General features: G+C 37.3%; 5 protein-coding genes across 5 annotated transcripts; all 5 read left to right on the top strand.

The window, feature by feature from the left end:
* The first annotated feature begins 1,130 nt into the window (after positions 1-1,130).
* On the top strand, positions 1,131-4,337 carry LOC116137032 (FT-interacting protein 3). Its single transcript, XM_031422718.1, has one exon. It carries the CDS (start codon positions 1,184-1,186, stop codon positions 4,196-4,198), a length of 3,015 nt encoding a protein of 1,004 aa, XP_031278578.1. The 5' UTR covers positions 1,131-1,183; the 3' UTR covers positions 4,199-4,337.
* Positions 4,338-4,884: 547 nt separating this feature from the next.
* Positions 4,885-6,313, top strand: LOC116137120 (FT-interacting protein 3-like; the record flags this gene model as incomplete). Its single annotated transcript, XM_031422809.1, has 1 exon — positions 4,885-6,313. A coding segment is annotated over one exon (1,290 nt), but the record flags the coding sequence as incomplete, so codon positions are not given.
* Positions 6,314-7,712: 1,399 nt separating this feature from the next.
* LOC116136894 (probable xyloglucan galactosyltransferase GT20) lies at positions 7,713-9,671 on the top strand. The gene is made up of 2 exons (XM_031422560.1): positions 7,713-8,049; positions 8,389-9,671. Exons 1-2 carry the CDS (start codon positions 7,713-7,715, stop codon positions 9,669-9,671), a joined length of 1,620 nt encoding a protein of 539 aa, XP_031278420.1.
* Positions 9,672-10,491: 820 nt separating this feature from the next.
* Positions 10,492-12,027, top strand: LOC116136984 (probable phospholipid hydroperoxide glutathione peroxidase). Its single transcript, XM_031422670.1, has 6 exons — positions 10,492-10,683; positions 10,921-10,997; positions 11,157-11,218; positions 11,290-11,408; positions 11,540-11,707; positions 11,801-12,027. Exons 1-6 carry the CDS (start codon positions 10,636-10,638, stop codon positions 11,831-11,833), a joined length of 507 nt encoding a protein of 168 aa, XP_031278530.1. The 5' UTR covers positions 10,492-10,635; the 3' UTR covers positions 11,834-12,027.
* Positions 12,028-13,677: 1,650 nt separating this feature from the next.
* On the top strand, positions 13,678-16,103 carry LOC116136981 (probable phospholipid hydroperoxide glutathione peroxidase). Its single transcript, XM_031422667.1, has 6 exons — positions 13,678-13,963; positions 14,562-14,638; positions 14,794-14,855; positions 15,041-15,159; positions 15,676-15,843; positions 15,946-16,103. The coding sequence occupies exons 1-6, from the start codon at positions 13,709-13,711 to the stop codon at positions 15,976-15,978; spliced, it is 714 nt and encodes a 237-aa protein (XP_031278527.1). The 5' UTR covers positions 13,678-13,708; the 3' UTR covers positions 15,979-16,103.
* Positions 16,104-16,785: the final 682 nt, after the last annotated feature.

Raw genomic sequence — 16,785 nt, 5'->3', positions numbered from 1 at the left:
TAAGAAGATATCACTTTCATGGCTTTTTTTCTTTTTTATTTAATTATTTTTATATTTTCGAAAAATCTTAGTCCCTTGCATTTTTCTATTAGAAGAAGACAACATTTAGATCTTCAGTGTTTGTTCTGTGGAATGGTCTGTGTAAGAAGCTCACGTCACGTGTCTTGAGCGTGCTTTAAGGATCTTTAACTTGAAGCAGGGAGTATCATATGCTTATTATAATTTATGTGTTTAGATCTTTTTACGAGGGAGTTTTGCACATGCTTTTGATTAAAAAGTGTTGACCTGTTTGCTTTTATCACTTCATTATTTTAAAATCATTCTATTTAGACTCTACTTTTTTGCAGTTTTAAGTTAGTATTTTGCTTTTAGTTTTCCTTTCTCACTTTTCAGTTAATACTAATGAAAAGATGAAGAAATTATAAAGATCTTCCTGGTTCTGGTATACTCTTATTATATTTTAGGTGGGTATGTTGTCTTTATTTGTTCACTGAATTAGTATTCAAAGAACCATGTTTTAAATTGCTCAACATATTCATCATATGTCCTCTTAAAATAATTTGTGAAGAGATTTGTTTCTGCGGATTGATATATATTATCTCCTTGCTCATGGCTCCTGCTTGTTGCGACTTATATGTCCTGTTTAAATAACCTTGGTTGCAGTTGTTGGTTCTTGTGATTTGTCCTTGGGAATTTTTGGAGACGTGTTTTTATGGAGTGCTTAAAATTCATTATAATTGTAAACTTTTAGGGACTGGATTTGTTTTCTGTGTTCCTTACTTTATGTATGCATCTGCTTTGTTCATACTTGAACTGAAGGAAGGGGGAAAGGGCTAGTGAAATTATGTTTTATTCTTGTCAGTGTCTTACTCGTGATTTCTTGTGTGCTGCATTTGTACAGTTTATTCATTTGCTTTCTTTGTTTTAATTTCCTTCTGCATGTCTTATTCCATTAGGATATATTCAATGCACTGTTCAGTTCGTTTTCTCTTTTATCCAGTTATTTGCTTCTATTAGTTCTTTTTAGCGAAAATAAAATCGTATCCATTTCTCTTTCACTGGTTGGAGTTAATAGTATGTAACTGTAATTGTTCTTTTCCTGCTTTTCAGATTCTTGTAGTTGTCTTCAACCTCTCCAGGGTTTCAGAACTCTTACAAAAGTCTCGCCTGAAAATAATTGATCATGATAAATCTTAAGCTGGGAGTTGAGGTTGTTAGTGCTCATAATCTTTTGCCGAAAGATGGACAAGGTTCATCCAGTGCCTTTGTGGAGCTATACTTTGATGGTCAGAGGTTCCGAACTACAATCAAAGAAAAGGATCTCAACCCTGTTTGGAATGAGAGCTTCTACTTCAATATCTCTGATGCTTCCAACCTCCATTATCTAACCCTTGATGTTTATGTCTACAATGATATTAAAGCTGCCAACTCCCGATCATTCCTTGGAAAGATTAGCCTAACTGGCAATTCTTTCGTTCCCTACTCTGATGCTGTTGTCTTGCACTATCCTCTAGAAAAGCGTGGTATTTTCTCGCGTGTACGAGGAGAGCTTGGCCTAAAAGTCTATATCACTGATGACCCTTCCATAAGGTCTTCTACTCCACTTCCAGCGGCTGAATACACCACAACTGAGGAGCCCAATGTAACTCATACGCATGCCAGAGCAGTTCCAAATCCAGTCAACCCTGACAAAGTTAAGTCAAGACACACATTTCACCACCTTCCTAACCCGACTCACCATGAACATCAACATGATCCTTCTCCTCCAGTAGTTACCCATCATTTACCCAAGTATGAGATTGATGAGATGAAATCTGAACCACAGCCTGCAAAGCTAGTTCGCATGTACTCAGCTGCATCATCACAACCAGTTGACTTCGCACTTAAAGAGACAAGCCCTTACCTTGGAGGTGGAAGAGTAGTTGGGGGTCGTGTTATACATGGAGACAAGACTGCAAGCACTTATGATCTTGTTGAACGGATGTATTTTCTCTATGTAAGAGTTGTTAAGGCTCGTGAACTTCCTGCCATGGATGTTACTGGTAGCCTTGATCCATTTGTCGAGGTGAGAATTGGAAACTACAAAGGGATCACAAAACATTTTGAGAAGAAGCAAAATCCTGAGTGGCACCAGGTGTTTGCCTTTTCTAGGGACCGAATGCAAGCTTCTGTACTAGAAGTTGTAATCAAAGACAAGGATCTAGTAAAAGATGATTTTGTAGGCAGTGTGAGGTTTGACATCAGTGAGGTTCCATTGCGAGTCCCACCAGATAGTCCTCTAGCTCCAGAGTGGTACCGACTTGAGGATAAGAAGGGAGAGAAGATAAAGGGTGAGCTGATGCTCGCAGTTTGGATTGGCACCCAGGCAGATGAGGCCTTTCCTGATGCATGGCATTCTGATGCAGCTACACCTGTTGATAGCACACCAGCTATCTCTGCAGTGTTACGTTCCAAAGTCTACCATGCACCGAGGTTGTGGTATGTGCGTGTTACAGTTGTTGAGGCACAAGACTTGGTCCCAACAGAGAAGAATCGTTTTCCAGATGTTTATGTTAAGGCCCACATAGGAAACCAGGTCTTGAAAACAAAGACTTGCCAGGCACGGACACTGAATGCCATTTGGAATGAGGATCTAGTATTTGTTGCTGCTGAACCTTTCGAAGATCATCTAGTTCTTTCAGTTGAGGATCGTGTGGGTCCTGGCAAGGATGAAATTATTGGAAGGGTCATCATACCATTGAGTGCGGTAGAGAAGAGTGCTGATGATCGAATAATCCACTCCCGCTGGTTCAACTTGGAAAAGCCAATTGCTGTTGATGTAGATCAGTTGAAGAAAGATAAGTTCTCAAGCCGGATCCATCTCAGAGTCTGTCTGGATGGAGGTTACCATGTTCTTGATGAATCGACTCACTATAGCAGCGATCTCCGTCCAACTGCAAAACAGCTGTGGAGACCATCAATTGGGATTTTAGAGCTTGGCATTCTAAATGCTGTGGGCCTTCACCCCATGAAAACACGAGATGGGAGGGGAACTTCAGATACATATTGTGTGGCAAAATATGGTCAAAAATGGGTCAGGACACGAACCATTGTTGACAACTTGTCTCCAAAATATAACGAGCAGTACACATGGGAGGTTTTTGATCCAGCTACAGTTGTCACTGTGGGTGTATTTGACAACAGCCAGCTTGGAGAGAAGGGTTCAAATGGTAATAAGGACCTGAAGATTGGCAAGGTTCGAATTCGCATCTCCACTCTAGAAACTGGTCGCATATATACACACTCTTATCCCCTGCTAGTTCTTCATCCTTCTGGAGTTAAAAAGATGGGGGAATTGCATATGGCAATACGATTTTCATGCACATCTTTTGCAAACATGCTTTATTTGTACTCCCGACCACTTTTGCCTAAGATGCACTATGTGAGGCCATTCTCCCTGATGCAACTAGACATGTTACGCCACCAAGCTGTAAACATAGTGGCAGCAAGATTAGGTCGTGCAGAACCTCCACTTCGGAAGGAGGTGTTAGAGTACATGTCTGATGTGGACTCACATCTTTGGAGTATGCGCCGCAGCAAGGCAAATTTCTTCAGGCTTAGGACAGTTTTCTCCGGATTATTCTCTGTTGGGAGATGGTTCGGCGACATTTGTATGTGGAGAAATCCTATTACAACCGTGCTTGTCCATGTGCTCTATCTTATGCTTGCTTGCTTCCCCGAGTTGATTTTACCCACAGTTTTCCTTTACATGTTTCTAATAGGGATATGGAACTTCAGGTACCGGCCAAGGTACCCTCCGCACATGAACACAAAGATTTCACAAGCTGAGGCAGTTCACCCTGATGAACTTGATGAGGAATTTGACTCATTTCCCACCAGCCGAAGCCCTGACCTGGTGAGAATGAGGTACGATCGACTGAGAAGTGTGGCTGGTAGAATTCAAACTGTGGTAGGTGATGTGGCAACCCAAGGGGAAAGGTGTCAGGCATTGTTAAGCTGGCGAGACCCACGTGCCACTGCCATATTTGTCACATTCTGCCTTGTTGCTGCACTGGTATTGTTTGTGACACCATTTCAGGTGATAGCAGCATTGGCAGGGTTCTGGGTGATGAGGCATCCAAGATTTCGTCGTAGGATGCCATCAGTGCCCATTAACTTCTTCCGTCGGCTGCCTTCCAGGACAGATAGTATGTTGTAAATTGGACACTGGATATCTTTGGTTGGGGTATCAGAACTTGTAAGTGCTTCAGCCAACTTCTTTAAACTATTGCTGTTTCCTGCTGCATTTCATGCTTACTAACATGTTATGGTCATCGAAGTTGTTGGTTGGATAGACCATGAATAATATAAACATTTGGCTAACTAGTTTTGAAGAATTACAATTTACAATAATAGTTGTTAAAGAAATTTCCATAGCCTACGGATGAATTTGACAGGTTCTAAGATTCTGTGACAGGTTTCTTTAGCAGTGTCCTGCGATCGTTTAGGTTCAGATAGATGAATTACCAAAATAATTTTTATTATTGACTTGTGGGATGCTGTGTCAACGTTGTCTTTGACATTTCTTCTGAGTCTTTGCAGCACGTACTTAATAAGCTGCTGTGACTTATGATATGAGGATATATTTTTATCTGCAACAGTAATTTATATTGAAGGAAAATGGGAATATAACCAATCTAACTACAAAAATATTTCATTATTTTTAGCTTTAGCTTTTAAAATGAAAAAGTTTCGAATGTTTTTGTCCCTCAATCTCTCTTTCTTTCTCTTTGACGAAAAAAGAGAGATTGTTTCACCATTCTCCTCCGTTAAACACAAAAACACCCTCCAATTTCAACCGGATTTTCATCTGAAGATCCATAATAATTCAATTACAANTCGACTCACTATAGCAGCGATCTCCGTCCAACTGCAAAACAGCTCTGGAGACCATCAGTTGGGATTTTAGAGCTTGGCATTCTAAATGCTGTGGGACTTCACCCCATGAAAACACGAGATGGGAGGGGAACTTCAGATACATATTGTGTGGCAAAATATGGTCAAAAATGGGTCAGGACACGAACCATTGTTGACAACTTGTCTCCAAAATATAACGAGCAGTACACATGGGAGGTTTTTGATCCAGCTACAGTTGTCACTGTGGGTGTATTTGACAACAGCCAGCTTGGAGAGAAGGGTTCAAATGGTAATAAGGACCTGAAGATTGGCAAGGTTCGAATTCGCATCTCCACTCTAGAAACTGGTCGCATATATACACACTCTTATCCCCTGCTAGTTCTTCATCCTTCTGGAGTTAAAAAGATGGGGGAATTGCATATGGCAATACGATTTTCATGCACATCTTTTGCAAACATGCTTTATTTGTACTCCCGACCACTTTTGCCTAAGATGCACTATGTGAGGCCATTCTCCCTGATGCAACTAGACATGTTACGCCACCAAGCTGTAAACATAGTGGCAGCAAGATTAGGTCGTGCAGAACCTCCACTTCGGAAGGAGGTGTTAGAGTACATGTCTGATGTGGACTCACATCTTTGGAGTATGCGCCGCAGCAAGGCAAATTTCTTCAGGCTTAGGACAGTTTTCTCCGGATTATTCTCTGTTGGGAGATGGTTCGGCGACATTTGTATGTGGAGAAATCCTATTACAACCGTGCTTGTCCATGTGCTCTATCTTATGCTTGCTTGCTTCCCCGAGTTGATTTTACCCACAGTTTTCCTTTACATGTTTCTAATAGGGATATGGAACTTCAGGTACCGGCCAAGGTACCCTCCGCACATGAACACAAAGATTTCACAAGCTGAGGCAGTTCACCCTGATGAACTTGATGAGGAATTTGACTCATTTCCCACCAGCCGAAGCCCTGACCTGGTGAGAATGAGGTACGATCGACTGAGAAGTGTGGCTGGTAGAATTCAAACTGTGGTAGGTGATGTGGCAACCCAAGGGGAAAGGTGTCAGGCATTGTTAAGCTGGCGAGACCCACGTGCCACTGCCATATTTGTCACATTCTGCCTTGTTGCTGCACTGGTATTGTTTGTGACACCATTTCAGGTGATAGCAGCATTGGCAGGGTTCTGGGTGATGAGGCATCCAAGATTTCGTCGTAGGATGCCATCAGTGCCCATTAACTTCTTCCGTCGGCTGCCTTCCAGGACAGATAGTATGTTGTAAATTGGACACTGGATATCTTTGGTTGGGGTATCAGAACTTGTAAGTGCTTCAGCCAACTTCTTTAAACTATTGCTGTTTCCTGCTGCATTTCATGCTTACTAACATGTTATGGTCATCGAAGTTGTTGGTTGGATAGACCATGAATAATATAAACATTTGGCTAACTAGTTTTGAAGAATTACAATTTACAATAATAGTTGTTAAAGAAATTTCCATAGCCTACGGATGAATTTGACAGGTTCTAAGATTCTGTGACAGGTTTCTTTAGCAGTGTCCTGCGATCGTTTAGGTTCAGATAGATGAATTACCAAAATAATTTTTATTATTGACTTGTGGGATGCTGTGTCAACGTTGTCTTTGACATTTCTTCTGAGTCTTTGCAGCACGTACTTAATAAGCTGCTGTGACTTATGATATGAGGATATATTTTTATCTGCAACAGTAATTTATATTGAAGGAAAATGGGAATATAACCAATCTAACTACAAAAATATTTCATTATTTTTAGCTTTAGCTTTTAAAATGAAAAAGTTTCGAATGTTTTTGTCCCTCAATCTCTCTTTCTTTCTCTTTGACGAAAAAAGAGAGATTGTTTCACCATTCTCCTCCGTTAAACACAAAAACACCCTCCAATTTCAACCGGATTTTCATCTCAAGATCCATAATAATTCAATTACAAATTTACAATCATTGCATATTGATTAGCATCTCAAGCTGAACCAGACGAGTTCCTATTCGAGGGTGTTTTATTGATTTATTCAACAAATTACACCATAAACTGTTCAATTTTCTTCTGCCTTTTCACTATATTTTATTTTCTCAGCTTGATTTGTTATGTTAACATACGGAATTTGAAGGTTTGAATGGTTTGGCGAGGGCAGTGTTTAGGGAGGATGTTGAGAAACCGAAGAGTGTTCCATGAGTTTGGGAGGAAATGCAATGCTTAACATTTCTGAATAAATATTTTATTGATTTCCAGATCAAATGAACATTCATTGTTTTCATTTTAAATAAAGTTTTCCGAAACTGATTTTCAACCTGTTTTTAAATCTTGAAAATACATGATTTCAATTCATTCTTTTTCATTAGTTTCCGAAACATTAAACATTTTCTTAAACCAACCACCTTAATTTACAAATGTTTTAAGCTGACTTTGTGAACTGTTTAATATTTATTGAATTTTGATCTTCCTGCAACCAACAATGTTGCCACGACTGTCGACATTAATCAGCTGTATGTTCAAGAGTTTAGGCAATCATTGGCATGTCATTGACGTCTCGAGCTCTGTATTTAATTTTCAACCCACTTCGTGGAAAAATCACTTCATAATTTATTGTGCATTGTTCTAATACATTTCTCAGTGTATGAATGTCTACCAAATGTAGTATAGTCGAACGTGCTCTCAAATTCTTGAGCTTGACTGATCATAAAACGTGCAACCATGTTCACACACTTTCCAGAACGGTAGTTGCAACCTTCCCCCACTAGAAAACCAGAGCGAAAGCCATGGAGAAAATGGCCATAGCGACGACGAAGACATGGCAATTTTCATGTCAAAAAGGAGATCTAAACTTTCCAGAAAAGATGAAACAAAACAATGTTGTTTCTGTTATTCCTATTTGTTCAAGATTCTGTATCGAATCCCCTTTGCGGTTTTCCTTTTGATCCTTATCTTTGTTTGGTCATCCTCTGCTACTATCATCTCAGGCAATGTTGTTCGTGTTTGTGTATCCTCCCGGAAGCTCAGTAATCTTTATTGCCTCTCTGCGGGTACTGAAGGGAATTTTGAAATCCCGGTTCCAAGGAATAATTTTACGAACTCCAATGACGATTCCAATGTCAAAGATTTTGTCAATGTGTTTCAAGACAAGACAGGTCCAGTTATTACGGCCAATGTTGACAATGGCGGACAGAGAGAGGCTGAAAGAGCCAAGAAGGTTAATCCCAACGGCAAAGATATTGCCAATGTAGTTCAAGCCAATTCAGAGCCAGTTAGCAGAATCAATGTTGACAATGGTGGAGAGGGAGAGGCTGAAAGAGATAAGAAGGCCAATTCCAATAACGATTCCAATGTAGTTCAAGCCAATACAGAGCCAGTCATCAGAACCAATGTCGATAATGGTGGAGATGGAGAGGCTAAAAGAGATAAGAAGGCTAATTCCGGTAGCGATTCCAATGCCAAAGATGGTTCCAGTGTAGAGCAAGCCAATAAAGATCCAGCTATCAGAACCCATGTTTACAATGATGCAGAGGATGAGGCTGAACTGGCTAAGAAGGTTGTTGAAGATATTTTACATGAGCATCGATCCTGGAGGGCAGACAAGAATGTTGCAACTTGTGAAGGGAGGGGAATTTATGTGTATGATTTGCCTACTAAATTCAATAAGGATTTAGTAGGTCAATGTGATGATATGATGCCATGGTCAAACTTTTGCAAGTTTTTCAATAATGATGCTTTCGGTGAAGCCATTCCAGAGCTTGGTCAAGGATGGTTCAACACTCATCAGTATGCTCTAGAGCTAATTTTTCATAAAAAAGTTTTGAAGCATCCCTGCAGGGTTTATAATGAAAATGAAGCCAAACTTTTTTATGTGCCATATTATGGTGGCTTAGATATACTGAGGTGGCATTTCAAAAATATCTCTTATGATGTTAAAGATTCTCTATCACTAGAGTTGGTGAAATGGCTTGAGTCCAAAAAGTCATGGATTCAACATTCTGGTAAGGATCATGTATTTGTCTTGGGAAAAATTTCGTGGGATTTCAGGAGAGTAAATACTTCATGGGGTACAAGGTTGTTAGAGCTTGATCAAATGCAAAATCCAATAAAGCTCTTGATCGAAAGGCAGCCATGGCATGCAAATGACATCGGAATTCCTCATCCTACTTACTTCCACCCTCGTTCAGATGATGATATTGTCAACTGGCAACACAAGGTTATCCGGTCACAACGTAAGAGCCTAGTCAGTTTTGCCGGGGGAGCAAGGCTCGGTCATCCAGAGAATATAAGGTCGATACTAATCAATCAGTGCACTTCTTCACATAGTGAGACTTGTAAGTTCTTAAATTGTAGTTCAGGTGCATGTGACAAGCCCAAGCCAGTTATAGATCTGTTCATGGAATCCGAATTCTGCTTACAGCCTTCCGGGGATAGTCCAACAAGAAAATCAGTCTTTGATTCACTTATTTCAGGTTGCATTCCTGTACTTTTTGATCCTTTTACCGCATATTATCAATATCCGTGGCATTTACCAGAGGATCATACTAAATATTCAGTGTTTGTAGACCAAGAGGAGGTGAGGAAAATGAAGGTAAATGTGATAGAGAGGCTGATGAAGGTTTCAGAAAAGGAAAAAGAGAACATGAGGAGGTATATAGTATATGAATTATTACCAGGGTTGGTATATGGAGATTTAGATTCTAAGCTCGACAAGTTTCAGGATGCATTCTCAATTACCATGAACAATCTGGTTGAGAGGGTGAACACATTGGTTTAATTTGTACTATAGTTTACATTTTTATTTCATTTTATCTTTTTGCTTTGTTATAACACATACAGCATTTTGAGGAAAAAGAGCAGTGAGACTTTTTATTATTATTGTATATGAAAACCAATTTTCAATTCGTGGGGCAGTTGGATCAACTAGTTTAATGTTTTCTCTGACTTATTTATTTGCTTTGTTCTTTATTTCCTAGTTACTTTCTCTTTCTCCTACGGCCTACCTACCCAAAGATTCCAAAATTGTTTGTCCATTCACATGTCACTATCTGAAATCATGACCGATTAATTAATTATACGAAAACAATTATTCATGGAATGTTTAAAAAGAGTAAACAACTTTTTGCCACCTAAGACCCCCACCTAAAAACTTTTAAAATATCGTTTTTTTATCTAAATTTATATTCTATTTCTAATTCTAGCATCGTTGTGACCTCACATCATCATCATTCTCTTTCTCAATCATTACTTATCAAAACCCTTCAAATACTACTTTTGTCAATCTTTGTCAATCACCAGTAATTGAGCGATTAGGGTTTGTACATCCACTCTTCTTAAATCAAATTTTGATAAACCTTAAACACTAAAATCTAATATTTTACCACTAAAAGACTCATCAGTCTTCTTTTTTCAAAAGTTTTAATAATTTTGATTGATTTTGTTCTGTTGTCAGAATATAAATTTGGATAGTAAAATAGTATTTTAAAAGTGATAGTACGAAAATGTGTCATTACACGAGAAAAACTCGTTAACTCGACATTTAAAGGCTAAAGATGCTGACAAACTGTGAGCCCAATTTGAAGCGGCATGAGGAAAGCACCAATCAGACCTCCAAAATGTTGCTTTCACAAAACCCTACATCTAAAAGTTTAATACCCCAATTAAACATCAAAACACACTTGTATACCAGTATATCTTGTTGAGAAAGGGGATTTCAAGGCCTGTGCTGATAGGATCATAAAATGGCTAGCCAAGGGAATAATGCATCTTTCTATGATTTAACTGTGAAGGTGAGTCTTCTGGGATCAAAATTTATTATTGAGCGAATTGTTGGTGAGTAATGGATTTGTGATTTTTCTGAACTGATTTGTGCTTCCCTGGGAAGACTGGTAGATGCTGAGGTTTTAGCTTTAAATTCTTTTTATTAGCCCCTTCATTGATTTGCATGATTATTTGTATATGTCAATTTCCCATACATCTGCTTATTAAATTGAGAGATTTTTGTGTATTTTTCATATCTCTTGCAGGATGCTAAGGGAAACGATGTTGACCTCAGTGTTTACAACGGAAAGGTTCTACTGATTGTTAATGTTGCATCTCAGTGGTATTTTAATTTCTTGTTCATTCATTACTTGCTATTTTAGAGTTTTCCCCGTAGACTCCTTGGTTACCAAACAGAGAATTAAAGAATCACTTCCCAAATACTGGAAGTCTCTTCTCCACCATCCAATTTACTTCAAATTCTTTTTTTTTCCTGATGCAGTGGCTTGACTAATTCAAACTACACAGAGCTGAATCAGCTGTATGAGAAATATAAAAATCAAGGTCTGTTTTCAATATCCTACTTCCTGATCATTTTGCTGTATTATATTTTCTCCTTGTCACTCTTAGCACAGGTTTGGAGATTCTGGCGTTTCCCTGCAATCAGTTTGGAGCTCAGGAGCCAGGGAATAATGAAGCGATCTTAGAGTTTGCTTGCACTCGCTTTAAGGCCGAATTTCCCATATTCGATAAGGTTGAAGCTAGACTGTCCTTGTTCTGCAATTTTATAACAAATTGATAATAAAACTCTCAAAACAAAAAATGAATCAACTCATGATGCCCAGTATCCCATTTTAACTATCTGCATTGCTGTTTATGTATCAGATTGAGGTAAATGGTGAGAATGCTTCTCCAGTGTATAAGTTCTTAAAGGCAGGGAGATGGATGATTTTTGAGGATGACATTCAATGGAATTTTGCCAAGTTCCTTGTTGATAAGAATGGAAAAGTTGTTGATCGTTATTATCCCACAACTTCCCCTCTCACCATTGAGGTAAAGTCTAATTTTGCAGCTAATTCAGATTCTGAAAGTTTATTTGAGTTATACAGCCTGTATCACTTATCAATTGATGTTACTGTATTTCAGGGTAACATCAAGAAGCTGTTGGAGATTTCCTGAACACTTTGGATGAAGAAATGAATAAAACCAGCGCTCTTGATGTTTGGTTGGCACTATTGAGTGTTGTTGTCCATTTAAGACTTTGCGGATTGTATTGCAGATCATTAGACCCAGATATGGCAGTGGATCATATAGCAAATGCTGTGACAAATCCGTTGTTATTGTGTAAAATAACCAAGTTATCTTTCATTCTATTTGGTTTTGATATATGCAATTTCTATATACATTTGATAAAAAGTGTTTCTGGTTCAGACATAATTGTCTCCTCCGAATCCATAAAAAAAAATCTATTGGTTATTTACATGATTCAAATTGGCGTTTTGCCAAACTTTATCAGCAAAAAGTTCTGCATATGGGAAAAACACCAGGGTATCCAAAATTGGAGTCCATTGTTGTATGGCTGCCAAGTGAAAGCAGTAATAAATGAATACAGAGGATTGAACAGTTTGTTTTTACAACCATGTTGAAAGCAGCATGGAAGAGAGAAAGACAGGACACAAATTAAGACAGATTGAACAGTACCAAATTCGAGAAGAAAAATAATCAGTACATACCTAATCTTAAAGCACAAGAATCACTTACAAACCTTCTTTTGAGTTATTCCTCTTCTAAACACAAATGGTGTTGATATATTGCAAGAGAATGAGGAATTTAAATAGGTTTCTTTCATCAAGGCTCAAATAATGCAATAGGATGAATGAGGTTTTGTGAACAAGAAAGAGAGTTAACTGTAGAATGTTTTGTTCCTTAGTTTGATAATCAATTCAACCGATAAATAGTTTTTTAGTTTCTAAAATTGTATCATTTTAAAGGATTGTTTTCAAGTGAAATTTGAAAAAACTAAAGAGAGGTCCAAATCAAACTAAAACTAATTACACAGAACAAATGAAAATAGGAAAGAAAAAATATGCGTAATTTATCCTGATTCATCTAAATCGGTTACTTTTAACATAGTCAATATTGTTTCAATATTTCCTCACCTCTCTCATTACAATGAATGTATTTATTATGAGTTTTTATATTACTCATATAAGAGAATAATATCTTTATATATTAGATTTAATGAGATAAATCTAAAATTATTAGGAATCTTATTCTTTAGAGAATTCTATAACGACTCTTCATGAGATCAACCAAAACCGTTTATGGTTTTCGAAACCCCATATTTATCGCGGTGGCCCTTTGTTGTTGAAATGTTCACCAATTTCAACAAAATTAACCAACCGTATTCATAATGGTCAGAAAAAGTGAATAATAATGCTCAAGAATCATAAAAAGTATCTTTATAAGGAGTAAAGCAAGTTCATTTTTCATCTCCATTTTATTTTGTGCAAAATAGAAAGTGGAGTGAACGGTAGCAAATCCTTTCCTTCGTCATACAAAAAGTTTGAATCAACAGCCATCTTATTTCTTCTTCTAAACTGAATGAATCTCGCAATGTAAAGCCTTACTATCATGGATAATATCAAAAACGTTGGAAAATCTACAGACAAGACAAAAAAAATGAAATATGTGACATTTGCATTAAAGGAAAGTACAAAACCAAATGTGAACACGAGACTTTGAATTTGTTTAAGAGTAAACGGCTTTTTCCCACCTAAGATTTGACACTTTTGGAAAAAAAGGTTTTAAAATCAGCCCACAATGAGAAAAAAAAGAAAGAAAAGGGAACTGCGCGGAGTTTTTTCGTTTACAACGGTTCGTTATTACGTATTCTCTGATGCAAAATCAGAACCTTCCATGGCTGACGCGTAATCAACTTGTCTCCACGTGTCACTATTCTAAGTCTCCACGTTTAAGTCACATTTTTTACAATCTACGTTCACACACAATCTAACACAAAAATTCGACTCAACGGACGCTATAAAATCCTCGATGTTCTGCTCTTCAACTCGTGTTCTCGTCAAACGAAATCTTAAAATTCAATCGATAGCTACTTCTCTTCTTTTAGCAAAACATTTAACTTCAGTTTCTGAGAAAGCCCTTTTGATTTGTCGGCAAAGTAAGCCTCTTTCTTTCGTTTTTCCGTCGAACCAAAGAGCGGTTTCTAAACCTGTGTTGTTCACTTTGAGATCGGATCATACAATGGCAAGCCAATCCAGAACATCAGTTCATGACTTCACTGTCAAGGTCAGTTTCTCGGGTGTCTTTTCGTTAATTTTTATGGGTTTGGTTACCATAAAAGACTCTTTCTTGGTATTGCTATTCATTTATGTTTTTTGTTTATGGGTTTCTGAATTTTCGTATGGTGATTGTTTTGCTTTTGACGTAATTAAAACAATAATCCTTAAATAAATGGTGCTATAGTCAGACGATACTCGGAGATTTGGGGGATTTGCTTTTGACCAAATCCTGAAATTAAATTTTTTTATTTTCATGTCAATGATTGAATGAATCAGTGTTAGATTCTTGACATTTTTAATTAAACATAAAATATATATATATATAGAAGGGCCCAGTAATAAGAGAGACTTCTGTTCTCTTGTTTAACTGGCAAAGCACTTGAAAATTAATTGACCAGCAAGTGCCTCAACCCAAAGCTTGGTACAGTATTTATAATGAGGTCTGTTATTACCTTTCTATCAATGCTTTACATTAAGATAATAATCTGAGCCTCGTCAATGCGAAATTAAGGATGTTTTGCTGATAGGGAGATTTCTTTTTTAATTTCTTTTCCGGTTTAATTGGGTGTTTGATATATATTTTGTGATTTTATATTTTCTTGCAGGATGCTAGGGGAAATGATGTGGATCTTAGCACTTACAAGGGAAAGGTCCTCTTGATTGTCAATGTTGCATCCCAATGGTATGAGAACATCTTTATTGATTTTCATTTTGCATCAAATATTTGTAATTTGAAGCAGAACTTCAACCTGACTATTTACTTTTGAAGCTCAATGGTGGCTCCTTTCCATGCCTCTTTCAAAAATATGTAATTTATTGATTCGATTTTGTATGCAGTGGCTTGACCAATTCCAACTACACAGAACTGAGCCAGTTGTATCAGAAATACAAAGATCAAGGTGTGCTTTCCTTCCTTTTTCTGACTTCATGATATGTTGACGCTTATAGACATGAATAGGAATTGTATGCCTTAAATTTCTTGAAATTTTTTTTTTTTTTTTTTTTGGGTAAAGTCAATGATTATACTCTAATATAGCCAAGAGGTGTCAGTTTGCTTAGAGTTGAATATTCTATCTTCTTGCAGGCTTGGAGATTCTAGCATTTCCCTGTAATCAGTTTGGAGCGCAGGAGCCAGGGAACAATGAACAGATCTTAGAATTTGCTTGCACTCGCTTTAAGGCTGAGTATCCCATATTTGATAAGGTACTTGTTCTGTAATCTAAGAAAATTATAGTTGAAAATGCTCTTTTATTTTTTATTTTCTAGCTCTTAGGTTGTCAAGGTATACTACATGGCTCCATAGCTTTAGGTGGCTAGTTTGAGGTTTAAAACAACATCTGATTTTATAGTGGATGAATCATGCAGCTCTAATGGAGATAATTGTTGGACTTACTCTCTTTCTTTCCGTTTCTGAATTGTTTATGCTGTCTCTAGGTCTTCCACAATTGATAAAAATTCAAGTACCTTCATTTTTGAATTAGTTGCAAAATCATTTTGATCATTCCCTGATAAATTAAACCATTATTTGCTTGTATGGTTTGCTTCAGAAAGAGGGTGAGAAGATGAGATGAATCTAGAATTCAAATCTTTTGCCTCCCAGATTGTATAATTTAGGCTGGTTACCAGAGGAAAAGAAAGGGACATTTTAATGTTTTTTGTTTTTTTGGATCAGAAGTAGAGACTTACGTTTATAGAATTCGTTTCTCTCTTATGAAACAGGTTGATGTGAATGGTGACAATGCTGCACCTATCTACAAGTTCCTGAAATCGAACAAAGGTGGACTCTTTGGAGACAGTATTAAGTGGAACTTCTCCAAGTTCTTGGTTGATAAAGAAGGGAAAGTTGTTGAACGTTATGCCCCGACTACTTCCCCTCTCAGCATTGAGGTATACCTGCTTTTGCCATCGCTGCCATATTTTCAAATTTAATGATAACTCTAGCCTCGGTTAGATCTTATTAACTCACATAATTCTTGTTACTCTTTGCAGAAGGATGTAAAGAAGCTGCTGGCAGTTGCATAAGGTGCTGCTTCAAAGTGTATCAACTTACTGCGAATAAATGAGTAGGATATGATGAATAAGCACTTTCATGGAAATGTATTCATGAACTTTGTTTTCTTTTTTCTATAGACATCTATGATGTATTAAAGTTTGATCAAGTAATAATGTAATCATAAATACGTTTGTTTTAATGAAGTCCTATAGTTTTACTAATTTGAAATGCGAGATGCTTGATCTGAATGTTTGAACTTTGAATGACCAACGAGGCCAATGGCAATGCTATTTCTCTTTCAGATCCATCGGGCATTGATATAAATTTTCGCACTAAAGCTCATATGTTATCTTTTTTAATCCAGTACTTGAGTACTTAAAGCACAAAAAGGTCCCAAATGGTCCCAGAAGTCTATTTTAATACAGTCCCCAAAGCAGTATTCCAAGAAAACCTGGTGGTTCAGAACAGTTGTTAATTTTATAAAGATCAGATAATTACGAACTACAAAGAGAGAAACTATACCTTTAGGTTCAAACGGTATCCATGTTGGAATATATACGAGTTTTGAGATGTACAAAAGATTTACAGCATTATTAAATGGAAGAGCATACTTTTACAACGATCATCTATAGAAACTCCTGTATCTTATGACTTCTTCAAGTATAATTTAGAGACTCAGATATCTTGGGGCTAAATTATTCAGGTCTGATACTCGCCAGAATACGTATAGATATACAACTGCTTTACGTTAAGGTAATCGGTTGTTCGAGATCATATTGATACAGCTAGTTCGTTGTTATAGATTTTATATAGAAAACAGAAGCCATCTTCATCTT

This window comes from Pistacia vera, unplaced genomic scaffold (genome assembly GCF_008641045.1).
Source record: "Pistacia vera cultivar Batoury unplaced genomic scaffold, PisVer_v2 Contig320, whole genome shotgun sequence".
Taxonomy (NCBI): Eukaryota; Viridiplantae; Streptophyta; class Magnoliopsida; order Sapindales; family Anacardiaceae; genus Pistacia; species Pistacia vera.
This window is presented reverse-complemented; position numbering and strand designations above follow the sequence as displayed.